Here is a 26,491-nt window from a genome sequence, read left to right as displayed (position 1 = left end):
TTCCATTACATGATGCCCCTAGCGACAAATATTTATTATTAGACGTACTCGTATGTGACGACATTGCAAGACTGCATATCAGACTTTGTCTACTGTGTTGCTCAGCTAGAATTTTGGCGCAAGCTCTCCAATTATATAAAACATTATCATTTCCAATTAATTTGGTTTCAACAGTCGTAAGACGTAGTTTCAACATAAATATTTTTTTCTCGTCTGTCTCATTAAGATCTATTCCTGTTTCAAAGATTTTCTACCTAATGCAACTCTTCTTTATTTTCCAGATAGATTATTCTTGTCTATATTTGTCAATCTTCCTTACTTCCATTAATTATGTCTTTTGTATTGTAATTATGTAATTACATACATTAACAATATCTGCTCTAAGTACACATGTCTTGTGTTATGTGAATTGTGTTTGTTACGGTATACGTATGATTTTCTGAAAGGAAATTCTGTATGACCATTATTATAACATAACATAGCATCACGCCTGTAACCCGAAGGGGTAGGTAGGTGTATACACTAGGTATATACTATAGTGTACACACCCACTCCTCGGCAGCCAAGTCCCATGTAACATGAAGCGAGCCTAATGCCATTAACCGGGCACAAGTCTTGGAAACCACGGGATATTCATCAAAATTCACCATTACGTCGAATTCAGTGGTGTAACGACCTTCGTGGTCCAGTAGTTGAGCGTTGGGCTCACGATCCAAAGATCCCGGGTTCGATTCCCGGTGGGGACATATCACAAAAATTACTTTGTGGTCCCCAGTTTGGTAAGGACATTACTGGCTGATCACCTGATTGTCCGAAAGTTAGATGATCCGTGCTTCGGAAGGCACGTTAAGCCGTTGGTCCCGGTTACTACTTACTGATATAAGTATGTAGTCGTTACATGAGCCATGTCAGGGGCCTTTGGCGGCTCAATAGTAACCCTGACACCGGGTTGATGAGGTTGGTACTTCACCTCACAACCCACACGATATAAGAATTGGTTTAGAGTCCGTGTCGCGGGATTCAAACTGGTGACACTACGATTTAAGTCACGTGGTCTACTACGAATTTACCGTTCTTCTTCTATCGTATGGGTTGTGAGGTGATTACTAACCCCATCATCCCTGGTGTCAGGGTTATTATTGAGCCGCCATAGGACCCTGACATGACTCATGTAACGACTACGTACTTACATCGGGACCAACGGCTTAACGTGCCTTCCGAAGCACGGATCATCTTACTTTTTGGGCAATCAGGTGATCAGCCTGTAATGTCCTAACCAAACTAGGGATCACAAAGTGATTTTGTGATTTGTCCCCACCGGGAATCGAACCCGAGACCTCCGGGATCGTGAGCACATCGCTCAACAACTGGACCACAGAGGCCGTCGAATGAATTTACCGTTATTATAATATTTGTTATAATATAATACAATAGTGTACAACCCTCTACCGAAGCTCCCCATCCCCTCTTCCAGATCAACTGTATACAACCGTGAGGTGTAATTGAATCCGCAGAATTGAGCTAATTCTATTGACTGCGGAACTATGTCAATGTCTAACCCAGATGTCGGCATTCTGCTACAAACATCAAAATTGTGCTTCCAAACAAGGATAAACCTGTTGGATTATTTTACAACGCATGAAAAGGAAACCATATTAACTAAATAAACTGAACCATTACCATTATCTCGTTAGACGTCGTCGTAGTTGACAAATCCAGTGAGTGAACATGTAAAATATAATCCAAAAATCAGCACCCTATCTTTGCATTTTAACTAAGTACTTATGTTAAATAATCGAGAATGTAGGTATTGAAAAAACACCTTGCCCTAACCAGTTTCCATTTTATTCCGAACTCAGATAACTTTTAACAGGGGAAATATTAGAAATTCTTATGACGCTTCATATGAATTTCTAATCTTTCCCCTGTTAAAAGTTAAAAACGACTTTGTAGAATTTATTAACTCCCGTGGCCAGAGATTCCATAATATAGGCATCAATGAACTTCCGTTAAAATGACAAAAGTATCTCACCTCATCAGCCTTGGTGTCAGAATTATTATTGAGCCGCCAAAGGCCTTAAGACAATAATGACCAATAATTCGAATTGGAAAAAATATATTTTCAAAACTCTTTAAAAAATCTTTGACATTTCATATACCTATACATTGGTAATTTCTTAAAATATACGTATTCGTATATCAAGGTTCTATTATGATAAATAATTAATTATAATATTTAAATACTGTCGGGGTGTTGTGACGTAAGTAACACACGGTGTAGGTAAACCCGTAAGTTAAACCTGTATCACCTCGTTAGGTACTCAAAGTCTTGTTACTTGAAATGCATCCAGTAATGAAAAACAACATCTACTGGAATATATTAACATTTTCCACCCTTATTAATCCGCGCGTTAATACTCTGATACCAACCGATATTATAGTATTAACCTGCCTTTTATATACTCTTTGACACCAGACATCAAGCCCTCAGCGCTCTCCATTTATACGGCTAAATCTAGTAGCCTAAAAACCGCATTAAAATCTGACTAGTCGTTTTGGAGATGTATAACAACATAGGTTTGAACAATCAAACATCCTCTCATCCGAAACGCATATTATACCGTCTCTTATAGAAACATTTTCTAGGCTGATTTATTATCTACGTTATCATTTGTAAACATTAAGATGAAACCTGTATTTTAAAATACACTATAGCTTCAAGTTCAATTGTAATTACACTGCTAGATACTACGAGAACTCCGTATTTGCAGAGAGAAAGTAAAATCACTAACGACATTCAATACGACGAGTTAGTCGCAACGACAACGGAAATGTGTTTATAAATTCTATCCGAGATAAAGTAATTTCTACGTTTGCTAATTAACGTAGATCGAAGTGGAGACTTTGGTACTGTTTACACTGAAATACTAAGACATCATTAATAGTCGTATTAATTAGCTCGGAGCAAGTAATAACGTAAATTAGGGATTGTGATTTAAGATAAGATAGATTTAGATGTAAGTTATCATAACATTTGTTATAGGTTTGTAGTGTGAAATTCCAAACTAACGCGATGTTTTTGAATATAAAACCGGCTGTATCTACGTCTGTGGTTACACGCTTTCAAACAGAACTCCGCCCTTTTTTATACAAAATCTACCTTCTGGATAAAGATATAATCCTGCCACGCTTTGTTATGTTGGTGTATAATTGGACTTGCAAATATGAATTGTGACGATCCTAGACGTGTGGACGATATGATCGTCCATTAGGCCCGTGAGATATTTTAGACAATCTTACCCTCACTCGTTCCGTGATTCGTGATAAGGTTTTAGACTAACCCTTAAAAAGTTCCATATATGTATTTTTTAGTAGTAAAATATCGGAATAATTTCTTGAAGTATTAGTTTAGTTTTGGAAAACTAACAGAGATGGTAGCGAGAGCCGTGTCATGTGCGCTTTTCGGGATAAAAACGCTACAAGCGTTTCAGGGAAAAACGTTGAACTAATAAATAAATTGCACGGTGATATTTCACTGCAAGCCGCATTATTTTGTGATTCTCAACGATCTACAACTACATCTACGCCACAATACAGAGTCACGTGTTCAAATAATCTGACACACCTTTCATCCCCTGTTATTACCTTACTGTATCCAACGAATTTGATTAATTTAACATGACAATAACGATGAATACGGTATCCGTAGATTAGAACAATTTTTAACGGCATTTTTTTTAATTCCAGTGTATGATCAACACCGCCTTGTAGGGGAGTCGTGCTATCGTCTTATCGCTAAAAATGGCCAGATCATCTACATGAAGACTGTTGGGCGCTTGGACGTCGACGAAGACTCCAGAGCAGTCAGGAGCTTCGCCTGTATCAACACGGTGGTCGACGAACAAGAGGGCAAGCATCTCATTAAACTGATGAAGAAGAAATGCATGGTTATGGTCAACAACAATGGGCCGCCTATTATGGACTTGGAACCTACTGATGTAAGTAATATTTCAAGCTATAATTCATCATGATCTCAACGAGACTTTGAGGTTGTTTATTATAAGTATTTTGATTTAGCAGAAGCGATTTTACATCATTTTATATAGAAGCGCGCAACAGGTCGGCTCTATCGTAAATACAAGCATTGGCTCGCTGCGCGGCGACTAGTTGATTCTAGTTAGGTAGGATACATACTCATAAGATGATAATACATCGGGGTAGCAGAGCGTACAGGCTTAACTGGATGATTCCAATCCTGTATACGATACGGAAAAACGTGGTGAAAGGGGTGGTGAAAATGCATGGAGAAACGTGTGCCAGGGTTCGTGCCAAGGAACTTTTCATAAAAGTTGTGTGAAAGGATTAGCCGCGGATATGAAGGCGGGAAGAGTACGTATCCATTGTAACAACTGTGAGGAAGATTCTGATCCAGAAAGTGAGGAAGAGGATAGTGCAAGTATATTGAAAGATATTCAAAAAAAAGTAAACGACATATCGGGAGTAAAAAAGCAGCTTGACATGCTGAAGGACACAATCACGCTACTTTCGGAAAAATATGATAAAATACTAGCTGACCTAACTTTATCAAAGGAAAAAATTGGGAAGATGGAAAAATCTGCCATCAATATTACTAATAAATGCGTTTATTTGGAAAAATGTAACAGTGCCCTCGAACAGCGAGTGCAAGACCTGGAACAAGCAGCGCGTAAATACAATTTAGAAATTGTCGGTGTGGAGGAGATGCCTGGTGAAAATACCACAGAACTTGTTCGCAAGATTGCTGACGTGATGAAGGTGAAGTGTGATGTTGCGTGGGTGAGAAGGCGAGCACAGCGCAAACAAGGCAGACCGGCGTCTATCATCGTCGGGTTCAATACATCCGCGGCGGACACCCGCGACTCGTGGTTAGCGCAGCGCCGCAGCCTTGCCAACGTTACCAGCGATATTATCACAGGTGGCACGCTTCGTGGTAAAATATACGTCAATGAGGACCTGACTAAGGCCACCCGCGAGCTGCTATGGAAAACGAAAACCGAATTGCGTAGTATCTACAGATATGTTTGGGTCGTCAACGGCAAAGTACTAGTTAAAAAAAGTGAAGGTGCGAATGAAAAGTCGGTGTGGGTGAGAGCAGAGAGTGATCTCGCAGGCCTCAAGGGAAAATAAGTTATTTACCTACTTAAGTATTATTATTTTATTTTCTGTATGTTTAACATTATTTCGTAACATTCACAGATATAGATATAGACTCTATTGTGAGTCCTACGGCTTTTTCTAGCTCCGTAGATAGCTTGCAAACATGGTTCTCAACTTTTAGTAATTTGAAAGAGTTTTATGTGATGCTCTGTCGCGGAGCCACCACCTCCAATTCAGTTGAAAACGATATAGATTACTGTACGTACCATGTACATAGTGTACGTGAAAAGATTTTATGTGTACGTGCTATAATTAGAAAGAAAACAACAAATTAAAGTGGCTTCGCTGGAGAGCATACTCCCCAGCGGAGCCACTCAGTTTGCATACTTCGAGATGTTTTCTTCCTGTAAATTGAAGTATAGTTTGATGTACGTACTACGTACATAGTGTACGTGAAAAGATTTTATGTGTACGTGCTATAATTAGAAAGAAAACAACAAATTAAAGTGGCTTCGCTGGAGAGCATACTCCCCAGCGGAGCCACTCAGTTTGCATACTTCGAGATGTTTTCTTCCTGTAAATTGTAGTATAGTTTGATGTACGTACTACGTACATAGTGTACGTGAAAAGATTTTATGTGTACGTGCTATAATTAGAAAGAAAACAACAAATTAAAGTGTATATGACGGCATGAACAAAACGTGAAGCGCTGAAGATTTTAAGAAACAATCTCCTTGCGAGAACTTTTTATCTATGCACAAACTACTAAGAGAACCTATTTCAGACGAACGTCTCTCATACAAAACAAAGAGCCTCAGAATTTAGAGTATGACACTTGATTTGACATATAAAATTATATTGCCACACGCAAAAATAATTGTGGGGTTGCCATAGTAATGATATGGCACGGCGTGGCAGTAGTGATAGCTTTAAATTATTTAGATTACTTTAAATTTTGATGACAAGGTTTGGTGACGGATCGGTACGGCACTGACAATTTATGTCAAATCTGTCATAGATACACGGCCGGAAATGTTCATACAAAAAAATTGTACCATAGCGCAAATGTACCGAGTTTAGAAAATGACAGCTACTTTACCCCTCTCCTACTTCATTTCACCCCTCTGCGATCTTCCGCCATCTTGGGACAATCTTAGGTTAGGATATAAACATAGACACAAGGGCAAGCGCTGCCCGCCCGGCGTCCTAACCAAACAAAATCCAAAATCAATCATTGTTTCATTGTAGTTTTATAAATGTAAGTGATCGAGTGAAATTTGCGTTGAATAAATTCCGTAGTTAGCCTCTCAACTAGAAAACTGTGATATCCATACAGTATGAGTGTAAGATAAGTAAGCGAAAAGACGAAAAGACGCTATATTTCACCAGTTTCCTAAAAGTGAGCTAGGAAGAACTCTAGAAGTGCAGAAGTTACAGTGTTTGTGTGATGACAATTTGCGAAGGCTTAGGACTACTGGGAACAATTGTGTTTGCCATGCGGATTGCACAAAGACATTTTTATTAAAAACTTTCCGGGTCTCTCAAGATTAGCAGTGTTATTATAAACAAAATATTAAAGGGTACAGATGTCTCTAGATTAGAGAGTTTAGAGGAAAGTTTGCCATTAATGCAAAAAGGCATATTTAAAATAATAATAATAAAGCTCTATTTCCGAAAAAAAATCCATAAAATATAAAACAAAATTAAAAAATAAAATGTTATACAAGTAAACTGCAGTCTTTTTTTATAAACCTTGTCATCAAAATTTAAAGTAATCTAAATAATTTAAAGCTATCACTACTGCCACGCCGTGCCATATCATTACTATGGCAACCCCACAATTATTTTTGCGTGTGGCAATATAATTTTATATGTCAAATCAAGTGTCATACTCTAAATTCTGAGGCTCTTTGTTTTGTATGAGAGACGTTCGTCTGAAATAGGTTCTCTTAGTAGTTTGTGCATAGATAAAAAGTTCTCGCAAGGAGATTGTTTCTTAAAATCTTCAGCGCTTCACGTTTTGTTCATGCCGTCATATACACTTTAATTTGTTGTTTTCTTTCTAATTATAGCACGTACACATAAAATCTTTTCACGTACACTATGTACGTAGTACGTACATCAAACTATACTACAATTTACAGGAAGAAAACATCTCGAAGTATGCAAACTGAGTGGCTCCGCTGGGGAGTATGCTCTCCAGCGAAGCCACTTTAATTTGTTGTTTTCTTTCTAATTATAGCACGTACACATAAAATCTTTTCACGTACACTATGTACGTAGTACGTACATCAAACTATACTTCAATTTACAGGAAGAAAACATCTCGAAGTATGCAAACTGAGTGGCTCCGCTGGGGAGTATGCTCTCCAGCGAAGCCACTTTAATTTGTTGTTTTCTTTCTAATTATAGCACGTACACATAAAATCTTTTCACGTACACTATGTACGTAGTACGTACATCAAACTATACTTCAATCTACAGGAAGAAAACATCTCGAAGTATGCAAACTGAGTGGCTCCGCTGGGGAGTATGCTCTCCAGCGAAGCCACTTTAATTTGTTGTTTTCTTTCTAATTATAGCACGTACACATAAAATCTTTTCACGTACACTATGTACATGGTACGTACAGTAATCTATATCGTTTTCAACTGAATTGGAGGTGGTGGCTCCGCGACAGAGCATCACACTTACTGTATTTTACATGTAAACATCCGTTCTATTAAGAAACACTTTAACGAACTATTAGTCTTATTAAAAGATCATATAACCAAAATACACGTCATAGTAATCACTGAGCCTAATATCAATTTCAATATGCTAAACTTGTATAAAATTGAAGGATTTGAATGCAATAGCGTGACACGCGCGGGGCGGCGCGGGGGTGGGGTGTTGGTATACTCGCGAACGCAGCTGGCCGCACAGCCGTGTGTAGCGCCACTGTCCGCGGACATGCGCTCGGCAGAGTACGTAATGGTCAAGTTTGATCATGGGACAGAACCCACTTATATAATATCTATCTATAGACCTCCTAGAATAAATAAAAAAGACAAGGTGACAGAATTTCTTCACGAATTTAGATTACTTTTAGAAAATTTGCCATCAAACAACAAAATTATATTCTGTGGAGATATTAATATTAACTTATTAAACTCGTCAGATACATCGGTAATCATTTACGAAAACTTGTTAGCTGAGTTTGGATTTACAAAGTGTATTCATAATATCACTAGAAGGGAAATTTTAAAAGGAAATTTAGTAGAATCTTGTTTAGATCATATATTCATTCGTGCACCTAATGCAACCATTAATTCTGCTGTTATTGAACATAAAATTTCAGACCATTACTGTATAGCTGCAGCTTTAGATTAGAACTCACGGCCGCGAACATCAAACCGCGTACGCGCCCGCTCCGCTCATGGCGGTGGGGCCGTACCTCAGCGTCCCGCGATTTCTACGAATCCCGCGCACGTGACCTCCGCGCCCGCTCAAGTGGCCGTTTCCCGGAATTTTACTCGACGAGTCCTTGACAACCGCGCGGTACGCGAAATGTTGCTATGCAGTAATTTTGATGATTTAATGCGTATAGATTGTCCTATCAAACTTTATGAGGCTATTAGAAATTTATTTACCAATATTTATGAGAGTTGTCATATAAGTGTAAATATTAAAAATAGTAGTAATAGTAATAGAGGTAATAATAAGTGGATTAGTGAAGATATGAAAAAAATGATGTTAGAAAGAGATAGATTATTTAAAATTTGGAGTAATGAGCCTAAAAATATGATAAAGCGTCTTAACTATACGACTTATAGAAATAAATGTATGAAAACTTGTTTAAAGCGTCGAAATGAATATGATAAACAGTGTATTTTAGATTGTAATAAAAATATTAAAAAAATATGGGATAAATTGAATTCACTTTTGGGTAACGATAAACAATCTTTAGATGATATTATTACGAAAAGTATGAACAATCAGAGTAATTTAACGGATATATGTAACAACTTTGCAGCTACGTTTTCTGATGAGATAGAAGATATAAAACATATTTGTAATGATACGTGGTTGGATAGAGATACTTATGTAAGCAAGCCCAGCGTGAGCATGAGATGGTCACCAGTCAGCAGCAAGCAGGTAGCTAAAGTTATAAGTAGCTTAAGTGCCGATAAGTCTGCTGGTAGCGATCTCGTACGCATGCGGGACTTGAAGCTTGTGGTAGAGCAAATTAGCCCCGTTATTGCTAAGTTGACTAATTTATGTGTAAAACATTCAAAGTTTCCCGATAAACTTAAAGAAGCATTAGTGCGTCCGATACATAAGAAAGGTGATAAAAAGAACTACTCTAATTATAGACCAATAGCTATTTTATCCAGTATTGATAAAATCATAGAGAAGTGTATTATTAATCAAATTGGAACTTTTTTACGCTCTAATAATGTATTAAGCGAATGTCAACACGGCTTTCAGAGAGGAAAAAGCACGGGCACACTTCTGTCAAAGTTCACAGATGAAGTTAATAATTATTTAAATGATAAAAACATAATTCTGGCTGTATTTTATGATTTTAAAAAGGCCTTCGATACCCTGCAGCATGAGACGCTGTTACGAGCCATGGAGGAGTGCGGGGTGGGGGGGCCGCTGAACCGCTGGTTTCGTGACTACCTCACTGCGCGTTCCTTCTCCGTGCGTGTTGGAGAAGCGCACAGTATACCGGTGGATGTACGCTGTGGCGTTCCGCAGGGATCCGGGTGTGGACCTGTGTGCTATTTGATGCACGTAAACAGCCTATGTAACGTGCTCAAACATAGTTCCGCTCACATGTTCGCAGACGACCTGTGCACGCTGCACGCGGGCACCGACCTCACCGCCATGCTGCGGCTCGTGCAGCAGGATATCGACAGTGTAGTCAGATGGTCTCATGATAACGGCATTGTACTAAATACTGACAAAACTAAATTATTAATTATTCATTCACCTTATTCTAGATTACCGGATAACGTTTGTTGTAACTTAGTTACTCATAGTTTCTCTTGTCTTCATAATAATAATAATAATAATATTTGTGACTGTAAACCTATCGAAAGAGTACCATTTGTGACCTATTTGGGTATGAGAGTGGACGAGCATTTTGCTTGGACCTACCACATAGATTATATATGTAATAAGTTAAGAATACTACTTGATAAATTCTATCATCTCAGATTTAAAGTTCCTACTAATATACTAAAATGTATGTATATGGCTTTGGTTGACTCCATAGTGTCCTATGGGCTGGATTGCTATGGTTTAACCTTTAAGTCACATATAAATAAAATAGAATCACTTCAAATAAGATTTCTCAAATTACTAGTCAGTAGGAAAACAAAAAATAAGTGTAATGGAAATTATACAACACTATTTAAGATTTGTAATGTACTTCCTGTTAGTCTAAAGCACACCTATTTATTAATATTAAATAACCATAGCAATCCAGACCATAGAGAACTTGTTGAGCATGGCCAATGTACGCGGACGATGTCGACGGGCAGGTATGTTGTACCACGAGTCAACAACTACTTCGGTGACAGAACACTCCGTAAACGCATACCGTATCTGTACAACATGCTGCCGGTCGGCATACGTCAGGAGTGCAATATAAATAAATTTAGAAAATCTTTATTTAAACATCTCATGCAAAAGATCTCTTAGCTATAAGTTAACTTTAAGTATCTTAAACATAATAACATTAAGCGAACTCCACTCCCACAGACAAACCGAGGAATTGGTTTTGTGGGGTTTTTATTGTACCAATATTTTCTGTATTTCTTATGAAAAATAAACATTTTTACAATTACAATTAAATCAATTCCGAAAGTCCGTGATAAAGTCGAATAGAAAATTCCTGGAAAACAAGGCATTGAATGGATCTAAAATTCCTGGAGATATAATTTATACCTATTCTAGACTAGTTCTAGAAATATTTGTTAACAGGTGTTCTGGGGGCCACTAGCTGTAACGGTTGGTCCTCCTATTTCAGGAAATAAGCTTTGTATAATTTACTGAGTTTATTTCACACCTCCTCAGACTGAGGGGGTGTTATGATGTAAATCGTTACGTAAATTAGCACGCATCACTACATATGCCCACGTGAGTGCAACACCTCTGTCTAACTAAATACATCCCTCTCACTCACACAACCTGCTCTGTAGATGCCCGTCAAAGATTAATTGCCTCAGATCTGAGCTCACAATTTCAATCCTACTTCAACTTATTTATTTAAAATTGAAACGCACTTTACAGGTACCATATACATACAAACATATACATGCACACTTAAGATCCCGCGTATTTTCCGTTATACTTACAATTAATAAATAATTATTATAATATATCCCTAATCAACGAGAACCTTATCTACGGCTTAAGCCAAATTCGAAAACCTACACTTTCGTATTACACAACGGCATTAATAAAAGTGACTGCGCAAATAATCTGCTAATAATACTTATTCGTTATATAAATAATTTCTTTTAGATAAGTATTTCATACAAAAGTTGGCAGGGCGCGTCGCGTCTGTGCTGATATTATTTGTTGTCAATGACGCGGACCGGTGCAAAATGCATGCGCCGTAGAGCAAGGTCAAGTTGAAATCCCACGCCAACCTGTAATTCAACACTATTCGTAGTTTAATAAAGCGCAATTCAGCTTGCTCGCGAGTTCTCTATGTTTGTTTTCTTCCCTTAAAACATTTAATTTCGCTAAAATATAATCTATAAATTGATAAATAATATTAAGAAACAAATAAAAAAAGTCATCCATAGTCGTAATCCACAAAATAGTAGTTTAAAGTTAGCATCCGGAGCTTTTTAATGGCGGCGAGTGCAGGGGGCAGGATGCGTCCAACCCCTAGCCTAGGAACCTCCAATCAGTCAGTTCGCTCTAGGACACCAACATCGCTGGTGTTACGTATTGGTGATCCAAAGAGAATAGATCGCATTAAACTGCGACTCATAAAATGTAAAACCTTTTAAAAAAATCAGAGCAAATTCATACCAAATTGGAAAACTTTTTATAACTATTTAAAAAAATTAAAAAATTAACAATTTTAATCAGTTCATAACTTCCCTCTATATTTCTCCCACTTTACAGAGAAGTTTCATTTTTATATGAAATACAGTGCTGTGTGCTTGTTTATCTTGATAATTAGCTGTGCAGTAAGTTACTTTTTTGTTAGATTTGTGTTTTTTTACAGAAACTAGAACCGTAAAAAGGTAAGTATCTAGGTAAATAACCATTTTGGAGACTAGAAAGTGCGTTGATTTATTTTGAAGCGGCAGCGAAATTATTTCAAAAGTTTTCATGCCAGTAGAACTTTAGAGAAGTTTGTAGTATAAAACGTCTTGTGTTTTATAAAATAGGCTTGTGTTTTATACTCTCCGATTAATTTCGAGTGTAAACGCTAAGCACATTGCGACAACCAAGACGACCTCATTATAATTAATTTATTTCATTTGTTATAACAATATTCTACTAGCGGTCTTCCTCTTTCTTACTTGTAGATATGAATAGGCAGTAAATTCATCTAATCTTTGATAGGTAAATCCGTGGCGGCCCTAAGACGGTGCGAGGTGTGTGACCTCACCGAGCGCCGAAATGGGGGGGGGGGGGGGTTGCCAAAATTAACCAAGACTGGTCTCATCATCAAGCCCATTACCGTCCCCACTGCTGGGGTACGGGCCTTCCCTATGGATGTATAGGGAGATCGGGTCTTAAACCACCACGCGGGCCCAGTGTGGATTAGTGGTTATTAACGACTGCTAATGCAGCCGGGACCAACGGCTTAACGTGCCTTCCGAAGCACGGAGGAGCTCGAGATGAAAACTTTTTTTTTGTGGTCACCCATCCTATGGCCGGCCTTTGCGGAAGTTGCTTAACTTCAACAATCGCAGACCGCGCGCGTTTACCGCTGCGCCACCGAGCTCCTTAAGACTGGTCTACCTTAGGTAAATTTCGGTGGCCGTAAACTAATTGAAAAATACTGTATTTTGAGGGGTTGAGGGGACCACTTTGAGGTCTCGAAACACCTAAATGTTTTGCTAGGGCCGCCACTGAGGTAAATCCATCATCCACCACGCTGCGCTGCGCCATTGCGGATTGGTAGAGATGATTGGGATAGTTTCAAGCCGCGGAAAGGCATCCGCTTTGGCTTAACGAAACGACTGTTGACGTAAGTCAATAGCTGCGATCACGGAACCCGAAATGATATTATAATTAGCATCTCCTGACATTGCTCAGGCCTTTAAGAGTAAACAATGAATGATTTTTAGTATAATAAGTGTGTGATGTTAATCACATACTTATTGTTATCGTCTATTCAGAAATATAGTGCAATTTCTCAGTGGGACTATTCTATGAGAGGCTACGAAATTTTCTAATTATCTTTGTTTTTGGGTATAAATGCTAACCCTTGTTTTATTAAGCTCAGGTACAACACATCTTCCACCCACTATTATTCTGATCAAAATAAAGAGAAGCAGTATACTTAGATAGCAACTTAATTCTATACATAATCTGATCCAAATATCTTATCTTATCTTATCTTATTTAGCCTATACGATCCCACTGCTGGGCAAAGGCCTCCCCTTGATTTTTCCACTCCTCTCGACTTTGCGCGATTTGTAAGCAATAATTATTTTTATATATGCTTCTGCGATTATATTACATTTTTGAATAACTATGTTCCCGAGCTATGAGAAAATAGGCAATTATCACGTTAAATCTCCACAGCACCATCTATATTATTTGGGGTACGCCTGGAAAGCTCCTTATTGTCCAAATCAGTGAAATTATGGTAGTTTAAAAAAATACTGCTATCGCGAAGTTCGAAACTTAAATCGATTCCGAATGTATACTCACCCACTTTTAAATTAAGATGCGAAACGAATTTACGTATGTATTTTAAAATTCGAATAGGTATGCAAAGCGAACTGTAATTATGCTCTATTACTATTCGGTTAATTTCTACTCGAATTTATAAGGCTATCCTTATAAATTGGTGTAGAAAATAACCGAATTAGTTTTAGTTATTTTTTATTACAAATAAGTTGAAGTTAAAAGTATTATTTGATGTACTCATCAAAGACTATTTTATTATTAGAGAGTACCGCCTGCAGACGAACTGTACCGTTTTGACGGGCATTGTTAAATTATAAGAGTATCACTTATTAGTAATACTACAAATTAATAAATATGTGAGCACAGCGAATGTTTAGCGTACTTATCTCACTATTCTCTCTGACTATAAATAAATGCAACATACATAAAATCACGCCTACAATCCCTAATAGACTGGGGAGAGCCACGAGTAATCAAAGACAACTTGCGGCCATTATTGATGCAAAGTCCTAAGATGGATAACAACCAACAGATAATATAGCACCACGCATATATCCCTGAAGGGGTAGGCAGCGGTTTATATGCAATGGTTCAGTCCTCGCCAGCTATGTTTAAGTTGTATAGGGGGGGAGCCCATGCCATTAAGCGATCATAAGATGGATATGATGAAGCTTATTGTGACAGAGGGATCAGCCTATCGTCCATAACATTAGTCTATGATGTAAAAAAGGATACAATCCCTTTGTCAAAAAGAAGCTGACCATGTTCTATGTTTTTCATTCGCTCCCAAAACAAGATAGTTGCATCAGCTGTTGGTGCATTTCAATCCTTATTGGTAACTCGTTCAAACCGTCTTCTTTTCTTTAGTTTCAGAATCCAGAAGATCAATCGACCCCATTTGAAGATCCGAGAAATTTGGAAAAAGTTATCCTTCATTTAGTAACGGATTTACCTTCGGTACATCCGAACGGTAGAAATAGGAATTCTACCGACAGTGAGGACTCAACATTACTTCCTCTGGCTATAATACCTCCGAAGAAAGAGAGGATACTCGGTGCCATCGAGAAAATATACGACGTGGTAAACAATTTGAGCACCGTCAACATGCATTTACAGCAGGGTGGCAACGGCGGCGGGCGGGCGCCCGGCGGCTCTCCGCGCCCACGCGGCCCATATCCGTTACGGTACAGCGAGCGGCTCACTCAGCAGCGCTCGCATATGCTGTTCAAGCGCCAAGTAGAAGGACTCGGTGAACCGACCACCGAGCCACGACCGTTATCCCGTGGATTCAGTGCAGCCTGGTATTTACCAAACTTCACTCAGGCCGGCGCCTCTCCTGGCCCATCAGCGATCAATCCTGCTGGGCTATCAATTGTGATGCCCTCTCCAAGGACAGTTTATTTGTCGACCAGCTCGGGTCAACAAGAGTATGGGCCAATCGGATCCGCCAAAGTACTAGTATCAGCTAACACCGACGAAAGCATGGTGTCGTCGGCGAAAAAAATTAAAAGGGAAAGCGAAAATGAATTCACAAAAAATGATGTACTACACCAGCCTAATGAAGAAATCGGTGACAAGAAAACCGCAGGCACATATGACTTATTCGACGAGTCTCGTAAGTTTCATTTCTCAAACACCTTAAATTGTTTATGAGTGGTTTATTGATAAACTGATATATTTATTCCTATTTCAGTTTTAGAGGACCCTTTTCTGGATCAGACAATACGGTCTCTGGATATCACGTCAGACCCCTTTCCAGACTTAATGGTAAGTATATTTCTACCTTACCAAAATTTTCTTTCGTTATTTACTTCATATTTGATAAAGTTAATCATTGAAACAAGTTGCAAATAGAAGATGAGGAACGATGCGACAAACCATTTGGTTTTTAATTACACATACAATTATAATTAACGCTAGTCATGTTACCTAGCTATTTGTAAGAATTATAAGTATATCAACTTAGGACAAATCATAAGTGGGTACATATTTTAACTGTTATTTGACTTGAATAGTTGAATTACTTATTAAATGTGTTCACCTTTTACTTTTATGCTCCTTCTTTATCATTCTGGGAATGAGAGTTCCTTACTGCTCTTGCCCAGAGTGACGTTGCTTAGCTTGTGTTTGCCTATATGGGACAATTCTTTGTCCTTAAGTTCGATGTAAATTGTTTTCGTACCTTGGCAAACGTAATAAATAAACAAAATTCTACTTAGGGTACCAGTACCAAAAAATAGCTGCTAATTGTCTTATGTTGAATTATCTACTCTTTAAAAATATAATATATTATATTACATGATGGATTTAACGTCTAAGTTCAGGACCTCGGGCACTCGGGCCCTCGTTAGCATACCTGATGAAACCTCAAACTGAAATTGCGATAACTACCACTACTTCAGAATGTAGATAACATTACACTTTTAACTTTCTGTTTATTTTAATCATGGCAACTCAGTTGAATGAAAATGGTAACTTATAGGGATTTCCTTAAGATTTTTTTATTATGTTGTATAAGTTTGTTGTCTCCTTCTTGAGTTATGTTCATTAGATTTCTGCCCGCGTATTTTGGGCTTCGGCCAATAGCCGTACGACGTCTATCTCCGTAGGTAGCATTCTTTGGGGCAACGGTTTGTGCACACCCAGCTGTGCTGTTATAATTATTTCCATCCATGAGTTTTTTTTTTCCTTTTCATCCAAATAAGTACCGCGGTTTATGTGCATACATAAAAAATAACAAATTAATATTAACGCATTTATTGCAGAGAAGTGACGTGTCTTCAATTATCGAAGAGGTGGAAGAAGAACAAAGCCAGGAATTCGAATGAATAGTAAAGAATCAAGTAGTAAAGCTTATGCGAATAAGTATATCTTTTACGTTGGTATAGGTACCCTAATTAGGTACTTATTGGGTTACGAAATAAAAAAAATCTTGGATATCTTTAATATAATCATTTCATGAAAATGTATATTCATCAGATGTATTTCGTTCACTTTCTAATATTATAATATTTCACATGGTGAATTAAAGTTAAGAGTAAAAGAAGATTCAATTATATATTGTAGCAATTCGTCTAAAAAGCAATAAGTATGTAAAATGTTGCTTTTTTAGATGAATTGTGGCCTTTTTGTGGACTCTCGCTGTTCTGATGTGGTGTAATCAATGTAAGTATTTCTTAAGAGACGGGGTTGGCCCTTCACATTGTAGCTGCAATGCTGTTCCGTCTCTTCTGTGGTAGTAACTACGTAGCTTAGTGAAATCAAATGTACAGAATAAATATTAAAATATATAATTAATTATAATATATTAATATACGTAAGAAAATTTTAATTTTCAGAAAGTAGAATATCATCAAAACGATGATATGAATCATAAAATATATTTGGTAGTTTTATATATTCTTAAGAATTATATTTTCAATTATAACCTAAGTCGTAATGATAATGATAGGTATATAATATATATAGGATCTCAAAAGAAATGGTAATTTAGGTTGTATAAGATTTATTACTTTACTTGTGATTTTTTTTAACGAATACTTAGCGTCGTTAGGAATCTATTAGTACGAGAGTATCCGATGACGTTCACCAAAGTCATGTCCTGGATTAGGTGAAGCAACTCTATATTTTAGAAAGCCTATTCAAATAGGGACAACTATAAACTATGCCCATCGTAGTAGTCGATGACGAAGGATATGTCACGGTCCGCTCTCCTACTATTATAATCTATTTGTTTTAGTTTTAATTTGCATGGGGTTAATTATTATATTTCGGGTATATTTTTATTCATTATTTAAATGGAGAATCAGTCATGTTGTGCGATTAGTGTTTTGCCATAATTATTATTCTGTTGCTGTTAGTTAACCTCGTAAGACTCGGTTTTTCAGACACAATAGTTAAATAATGGAAATTAAAATTTATAAGCCAATGGGCCTCCCGTGCCGTAGTTAGTTAGTCAACGATGAAATATCATTTTGGAAAGTATTTGGGTTATATACCGCAAAATTTCTTTTTCACTAGCGGTTCGCGTTTTTGAACTTTCTAAGGACTTAGTATAACAGACTGTAATACTAAAGATCTCATATAGATCTAAAACGTATCTACTGTTATATTAAAAGCATTTTGTTAAACTTTAATAATTTTAGAATGTTGTTATCCCATTATAGAAATGTTATGTGTTTTAATAATTACTTTCTCTAAGGATAATTTCTTATTTTATGAAGGATTTTTATTACTTAGGTATGTTAATTCATTTAGATACCTATAGGTAATCTGTAGGTACTTAATGAATAAAATATTTTTTTCGAACAACGGGTATCAGTTTAGTAGAGTTAGAGTTAAATATCATTGATTACAGAAGAAATTGTTTATTTTCGTAGATTTCGTAGATCGTTAGATTATATCAATTAACTTGTTAGTAAGAATTATTGTTAGTTCTAAGCTGATCTTTTTTGTCGATTCTGACAAGCATTTCTTAGATTTCTATAATTTTCTAATGTGTCAAATAAAATATATAAGTAATACAATGGTAATACTTTACGTGACGTTAGTTCTTCCCTTTTCTGTTCGGTAGATTATGAAATGACAAGTAAAAGGGATGTCTATACAGATGGATACCTCTAGAAAGATACCCTTTAGTAATTAGTTAAACGGATTGAAGAATTTTTTGTCGCAATCGAGACACCTACATTATTTGACTTCCTTTAAAAGAAAATGTATATACGTTATGTCAACATACTTAGATTTATTCTCTTTTTTTATATCTGCCGTAATGGTAGATGAAGTCACCTATTTTATTAGGCCTGGTAGATTAGATACTTTAGTTTAAGATAAATGAACTTATAAAATTTACCATGTTGTAGATGTGAAATTTAGTTTTTACTTACATTTTTCTTATTAGTATAAGGCCAGGCGCGCACTACGAGTTTTTCGCCGCGCGGTTGTAAACAGCAGCGGCATAATGGCGCACTGTGATACTGTACCAAACAGTTTTAAATTGTATTGCGCGCAGTTGACCGTAGAGCCACCGCAGCGGCGCAGTATTACAGTGCGACATTACGCCGCGGCTCATTTCTGCCGCGCGGCGAAACACTCGTATTGTGCGCCTGGCCTAACTTTGAAAACTGCATGTTAATGTTAAACATTTGTCTAATAATTGTTTTTGAAGTACATGTTAACTCCAGTTATTATGTATTTTAACTAGATTATAAGAAATAAATGGGTTACTATATATTAACATCAATGTTTCATTTTAAATAACAGACGTTCTCCTTTAGATAATACTAACATAAAATGTAATAAAGATACACAAACTTACAAAAAAAATAGAATATAAAATTTTACCTACTTTGACTTTTTTGATAACAGATTAGTTGACTTTTTCATTCAATATGAGCAGCCTATTCCTCATCTGGGATCATACGCTGCTACATTGCGCCTTGGTGCAGGTGTTCTACGGCTAATAGCTGGAAGCACTTTTTGATAATAGAGGGAGGGAAGGAGGGAGATTTTTGATAATACCAATTAAACACATAACCCTAGTTTATGCGTAGCCGCAGTAGGGTAAAAATCAAAATAGTGTAAAGTGTTGGAACACTCATACTACTCGCGCGAATATTTTAAACAAACATCAAAAATTAAGTACTAACCAACATGTAAGTACTTAAAATTAAAATATCAGTCTATTTACTCGTAGTGTAATTTTGTGGAATATATTAGGCCAGGCGCGCACTTAGAGTTTTTCGCCGCGCGGCAGAAAAAGCAGCAAATTTATTAAAAAAAATAAGACAACAGGCCTGAGGGTGTCCAGTTGAGCGCAAACCTCCGCTCAGAGCGTCGTCTGAGAAGAAGAATATTTGAAAGAATTAATCGACCTTAATGGGTTGATAGCGATACGCCCTGAATGAGGGAAATGAATGTTATATTACTCATTCAGTACTACTTGATACCTAAACTTGCCTTGTTTTGGTTAGTAAACCTAAACTACCTTGACGTCAAGATGGCGGGATCACAGTTTAACGTGTAAGTATGCCTGTGAACGAGAAATGTACTTGTCTAAAGATTTTTGAATTTTTGTTAATTACCAAATAGTATGCAAGGAGTACTATATTTACATACATACATACATAAACTCACGCCTATTTCCCACCGGGGTAAGCAGAGACTATAGAATACTACACTACACTACACTATACTATATTTAGATAGTATAATAATACAATATGTAATCCCCGCCATTTTGACGCTAATTAATTATCGGGTCGCTTCAAGAGATGCGATCGCGTAATTTCTAGTGTGGTTCAGATAGGCTCTGAGTCGTGTGTTTGTGAGGACGAAGGCAGCACGTCGCCATCTTGAATATGATTTCCTTCCGGAAATGGTAATGGTTTTCTTCTCCCTCCGAATCATGTTCAGTGGCGCCTATGTCCAGCTCGTGTCAGATATATGGTCACTTTCAAAGCGGGCATCGGTTCTATTATAATAAATCAATCGTTAAGTTGATTCAGATGTGTCTCAGCATTTAAATTGCAACGAATATTCCTTCGCCAGACATTTGAAACTTCACGAAGTGGTTTCTCCTAGAAGCGTATTCTAATGTGCGTAAGTACATCAATAATCTACCAATTTCAACAGGCGCCGTGGTACCTTGGTTGAGCGTTGGGACCACGATCCTAAGGTTCCGGGTTTGAATCTTGCGACTCTCAGAAAGTCTCTGTAGAATTCCATGTTCGTTGAGAATCCTCCGGATGGACTCATTATCACTAAGTAAGCACCTCATGATAGTCCGACTGTCTTCAGCTGTACAAAGCGAGTTTATCTTTCACCTCGGAATACTGTCTTAGAATGAATACCATACGTAGGCTCGTAAAGTTGTCTTTAAAAAAAACATAGTAAGCATTTGTACTTCAAGTAACTCCATTATCTCAGGCCTGAGGGTGCCCAGTTGGGCGCGAACCTTGGCTCAGGGCGTCGTCTGAGAGGAAAAATATTTGAAAGAATTAATCGACCCTAGTGGGTCGATAGCGATAAGCGCTGAATGAGGGAAATCGTCGACCACGCCGGCGGGGTCGGTATCGGGATCCTGAAGTGTTTGGTGTCGCGAGCTGATTGGCTGCCTCTATGGCTAGAGTAATCGGGTCGTCGGGAAAAAGAAGAAATTGCCGATAATAGCTCAACACTTGATAAATATTAATAATATTCAACTGACGACGTCCATTAAATACATCCTATCGTATAACGTTCAGTGATGTGCTGCTCGCGGGAATGTTCCCAAAAGTAAAAAGGCACAAAACTTATGAAACATTATTACGTAACCTTTAGGGAATTAGGATGAGAAAAAAGAACAATTTCAAAAAGAAAAGCAGCCGGTCCTTACTATAAAAGAGTTTTTACAACGGAAATGTACCCACTTTGGGAATATTCACATGCACGTCACTGATTACGTTACGGTAAGCTGTTTAATCTCTTTATAAGTAGTTCGCAGTACTTCACATTGATTCATTATTATTACTTAGAAAGCCAACAGGGCCGCATCCTCAACACTAATAAAAACTAAATATAAGTAAGTAAACAATATTTATTTTTCCTGAGATGTAACTTTAAAGTGCCCAGTTGCCTGAATAAAGAATTTGATTTAATTTGATTTTGAAAGTACTTTTGCTAAGTATTTCTTTTATCGCAGCCTCGAGAGTACAATCGAGAGAACACGTATCTTCAGTATCAAGCAATATACAAGCGCATCGTAAGGAAGTCATAGTGCCAGTTAATTTGAGGAAACGTGGAATATTCTACTACTTACTGCAACTCGGGGCCTATCAGACGCGGCCGACACACGCCTACGACTCTTTAAGTTACTGGTTAAGTAAATTTGGAGCGATACCCTGAGTAGGTACCTGCGACTTCAGCGATACTTGCGGACTACTAGTGCGGACTCATCATTTTTCCCGCCACAGAGTGCCCATGGTGACCGTTACTGTTAAAATTTCATTTACTGCGGTCTTTATGGATTTACAAAAAAAAACTAGTTTTCTATCAAAGCCATATCTAGATCCATGTGCCACTGTACTACCATCTAAATTGTAGTGACGATGCAATGTTTCTCAAACAAGGGGTTAAACTATATTAGCTTTTTTAAAAATAAAACACTTTTCTATCTAGTATCATAGTGCTTTAATAAAAGAAACATAGGTTGCGAATATGTCATATTAAAGTTTTTTAGTTTACTGCTGCATTGCGGGAGTAAATAAAAAAAACTACATATTATGCATTACTATATGTAGGTGATCAGCGTCCGTTAGAATCGCCGGTCACTAGTATTTTGTCGGCGTATTTTTAATTGAATTGGTGCTCATTAATTGCTGTCCACTTGCTTCCAACGTATTTTAGAAATAAAAATAGGAAATAAATATTAGTTTATGTACGTGTATATAAAGTTAAGGGAGTGGGTTTTGGATTTGGAAAGAAACTCACGCAGTCCAAGGAAGTGTTTTTTTTTTTTATTAAGTGGGCAGCAATTATTGAGCACCATTTCAACTTAGAATACACCGTCAAAATACGAGTGACCGGCGATTGAAGCGGACACCGCGATTCAAAAATAAAATATGGCCAATAAAAGCTACGAAGCTGAGTTCTTTGCGAATATAGGCGGAACACAGTTGTATTAGGTAGGTATATGTAGCATCAAAATCTCAATTGTATTACATTATTACTCGTATCGTAGCTGTGGTTGCAAAGATTTTCTTGTTACCTACTTACAGTATAGCACTCCGCTTTAATGCTTGCTGTCGAGAGAACAAGCTGGTTTTTCTTTACGGTTTCATACAAAATGCACGCCCGCTTGTCCTTCCAGCGAAGTAGTTAATATCATTTAGAATAATTCAGACATTTAAAAAAAACACGCTTGTTCCGCTTTCATAATACGGTGTGCATCAAGCTTAAAATAAAACTGGGCACACGAAATCCTAACATTGATAGGTAAAATGAAACCCTTTCTCATATAGAAGTTTAATACTTCGTTAGGTAACTTAATACCTAAAAGACCATACACAAACTACTCTCTCTACCTATCCATCTGTTACTAAATACCTGCGAGCTACGGTGGTAGCTGATGTATATGATGTGCACTGTATTACTATAATATGAAGGAATAACAAATACTTAGGTTATGAAAGAGTTATTTAATGTATTTTCAACAAAGTTCACCAAAATAAAGCATTAAGAACAAGACGTAAGCAAGAAAACAAAACCAAGATACACAACGTCAAAAAAGAAGAAATATAAAAAAACAAGTAAAAAGATTATAAAATCTGCGAGGAGTTCGCAACAATACCCATGCATAAGTAGGTATTTTATAAATACAAGAAGAATATAATTTAACTAAGTAGGTAGGTGATAACCTACCCTACCTGCCTTGACTTATAGATATATGAGTCAAATAACCAACTGAAATTTTAAACCGACTTGTTTTTAACGATGCTAGGAGCTGATCGTGGAAACTTAACAATAAAATAATGCAACATAGTCAACGTTTCCCTTCATTTACTACGATATAAACCTCACAACCGACACTATATAATACAACTCTGATTTAAGCCGATATCACGATTATGGAATTATATATTATTATGTCCTTTTAAATTTACCAATAAAAATAAGTAAGTATTATTAAAAATGAGATTACAGGCATTTGATTTGACAGATATAATAGTCAATAGAAACACAATGAGGAAATGGAAGTTACATACTGTAGGTAGGTATTATAATATTATTTACATGACTGTGTTTAAAGGATTTTTGTTTTATAGCACTTATCTGTAAGTAAACTCACAAAGTGAAAATTTGCTGAAAAAGTCTGACTCGAACGGAACTTGAGCACGCAGCTTTTGTCTATGCAAAATTATCTATCTGTATCGTAATTATGCCTATGCCGGTTTCAAGACCCGTCCAAGATAGATATTTTCGATTAATTTTCTTTTTGTGACTATGTTTAGGCTAAGGATTCTATGGTGCAAGCTCTCTAAGGATCAACTTCAATTTTGTCACTGGAAAATGTCTTTAAACCAAGCCCAAGGCAGATAACGAAGAAATTAAAGTCATTTAGTCTGACAAAAATAGCATGTAGTCCATATGATGTCTTCCATACTTTATTGCATTAGGTACCTTATACGTAATTTGGGGTGATCGATCCAGGCGACAAGCCTATAGAAAACCGGCTTACCCCAGACGAGGATATTTTTAGAACTAAAATATTATTGTAGTATACAATTTTGAACAAAACTAGCGGCACACTATAATGGTCGTTTTGACCTAACAAAGTCCAGGAATTGACTCCGTCATCATCATCCTCCTGCCACCTCTATCCTGATCCTCTAAGTGGAGATGGCACACATGTATTCCTCTTCCATTCATCTTTGTCAATCGTCAACTTGCTCCGTCAATAAAGTTATAAATTAATACGAAACTTGATATTAATACAATAAAGTACAGCTTTAAACTTCTTTAACGTATTTATATGCGAAACTTGATGAGTGGTAGGATCTGCACGATAACCGATAATTATGACGAGGGTTTCGACCAATAAACGCAGCGAATGCTATCTACATAGATAGATGTCGTACGGCTATTGGTCAGAGCCTTCGATATAATTAATGCTGCGCGCGCGGCACGGTTGCCGTGTCGCAAGGGCAGGGCAAACTTCAAAACGGCCGTCATAGCGCTAGTTTAGTCTACTTAAACTAACCTTATAAATTAATAATATTAAACTAACAACAACAATTTACCTAAAAGTATAATCACTTTATTAAAATGTCCTTTACAACAGTTTTAAAAAAACAGCCCAGTCTCTCTTGCCATCACTCGTATATAAACTTCATAGCTATACCTAAAAGAAATTAAAAGAATGAACATGGTATAAAGACAGAGATCATGAGTATGATAATTATTTTGGAACACGAGATTTGTTTACCGATTTTAGGAAGTACTTAGTTATTTATGTGTGACAACTAATTTTATGCTTGTCTACCATGGATAACGCTTTAGCATTATCACGACATTTAGCACTTGACAACATTTAAAGCATACAACAAAGTGAAAGACACGGTTCAATCTAAAAAGCTCAGTACAACAAAATAAAGCTGCGGCTATAAAGTTGAGTAGGCCACCAAGGTGTGCAATCGCATCGAAATTATTTTTTGCTGACAGACTACGTTACCAAATCTGTTGTCGTCCGTCTCATTGCCGTTCGTTGACTTTGCAGTAAGATAGTAGTAGCCGTAATTGTATCCCTAGGAATATAATTATATAGCAGAATACGATTATAACTCAGCTCCAGTTCACTAACATGATTATCTGACTAATCTGGGTAAGTCCACCAATTAATCTTATTAACTTATTGGTATTGATTCCAGTAGGCAAGGCAATATCTAATTTTATTTTAAGTAAATAATAATTATTTTAAGTAAACGATAAATACAATAAAAATACATATAAAATAATAAAAAACACAAACAAATACATGCATTTTGCGACGGTAAATTTCACTTGATATTAACTCAGAATCATGGTCTGAATCATTATCCCTCAGTCGATGTCACTAACAGCCTGTATAAAAGTTATGGAATAATCGTCAATTTTAGGCAGAAATTTAAACAACCCTCACAAAAATTTACATTGGCCAATAACGTTGACAGCACACGTTAAACGGGGTGTATAATAGCGAGATGCCTATTTGATTCGCCCGGGTTGTTCATTCATTCACGCCAATTCACGCATTCATTTTAAAATTAACAGCTGTCAATCACCCGTCCTTTTCCTTTTCGGCGGATAAGAAAATGACAGGTACAACTTAAAATGAAATAAGGGGGTGGTACCTACAGAAATCAGGGCCAGAGTGTTACTTGGAATACCGTAAGCTTAGTATCAATGAAACGTTTTGCAATGTGAAGACTTAGTAGGTATATAATTTCAATACTTTCAAATCGTTCCTCGTGAAAGAATCACAACCACACGAAGCACTCACCTGATGACTTGACAAAAACACAACGGTATGACCTTATAACAACGGAATAATGAATATACACATTATAACATACTATTACTATTAACGTATTATTAATAATTAATGTGCAGTGAAATGTACTATACATAAAACTGGAATTATGGCTATATCGGCGATTTGGTCTTCAGTGTTACCATGGTGAGTCGTCTTATTCTCGACGAGATTTTTTGTCCGGCGGCGTAGACTGGTGGCCCTGGAAATTTAAACAACGAGTAAATACCATTTTCTTATTATGAAAATAACATAAACACCCAACTACATCTCACTGCTGGGCACAACCCTCCCCTCATTCAAACGTAGAGTATGCATACATGCACGGGTTGATGGAGTATTTGGGCATCTTACTTTTTTGAACGATCATATATGTTTCAGCCTGCAATATGTGACAAACAAAGGACGCTTTTACAAGGTGACTTCAAAAAT

At 37.0% G+C, this 26,491-nt stretch overlaps 2 protein-coding genes across 2 annotated transcripts in view; one reads left to right on the top strand and one right to left on the bottom strand.

The window, feature by feature from the left end:
* Window positions 1–19,249, top strand: part of LOC126380723 (neuronal PAS domain-containing protein 2-like) — a 74,902-nt gene extending 55,653 nt beyond the window's left edge. Inside the window, exons 7-10 of the mRNA XM_050030316.1 lie at window positions 3,748–3,998; window positions 14,881–15,628; window positions 15,707–15,780; window positions 16,779–19,249. Of these exons, the coding sequence (XP_049886273.1) occupies window positions 3,748–3,998; window positions 14,881–15,628; window positions 15,707–15,780; window positions 16,779–16,841 (1,136 nt within the window). The 3' untranslated portion in view covers window positions 16,842–19,249. The remainder of the gene's footprint in view (window positions 1–3,747; window positions 3,999–14,880; window positions 15,629–15,706; window positions 15,781–16,778) is intronic.
* Window positions 19,250–22,210: 2,961 nt separating this feature from the next.
* Window positions 22,211–26,491, bottom strand: part of LOC126380745 (BTB/POZ domain-containing protein Tiwaz) — a 29,343-nt gene continuing 25,062 nt past the window's right edge. Inside the window, exon 5 of the mRNA XM_050030348.1 lies at window positions 22,211–26,261. The gene's annotated coding sequence lies outside the window, so the exon portion shown is untranslated. The remainder of the gene's footprint in view (window positions 26,262–26,491) is intronic.

The sequence above is a fragment of the Pectinophora gossypiella genome, chromosome Z, assembly GCF_024362695.1.
Source record: "Pectinophora gossypiella chromosome Z, ilPecGoss1.1, whole genome shotgun sequence".
Taxonomy (NCBI): domain Eukaryota; kingdom Metazoa; phylum Arthropoda; class Insecta; order Lepidoptera; family Gelechiidae; genus Pectinophora; species Pectinophora gossypiella.
This window is presented reverse-complemented; position numbering and strand designations above follow the sequence as displayed.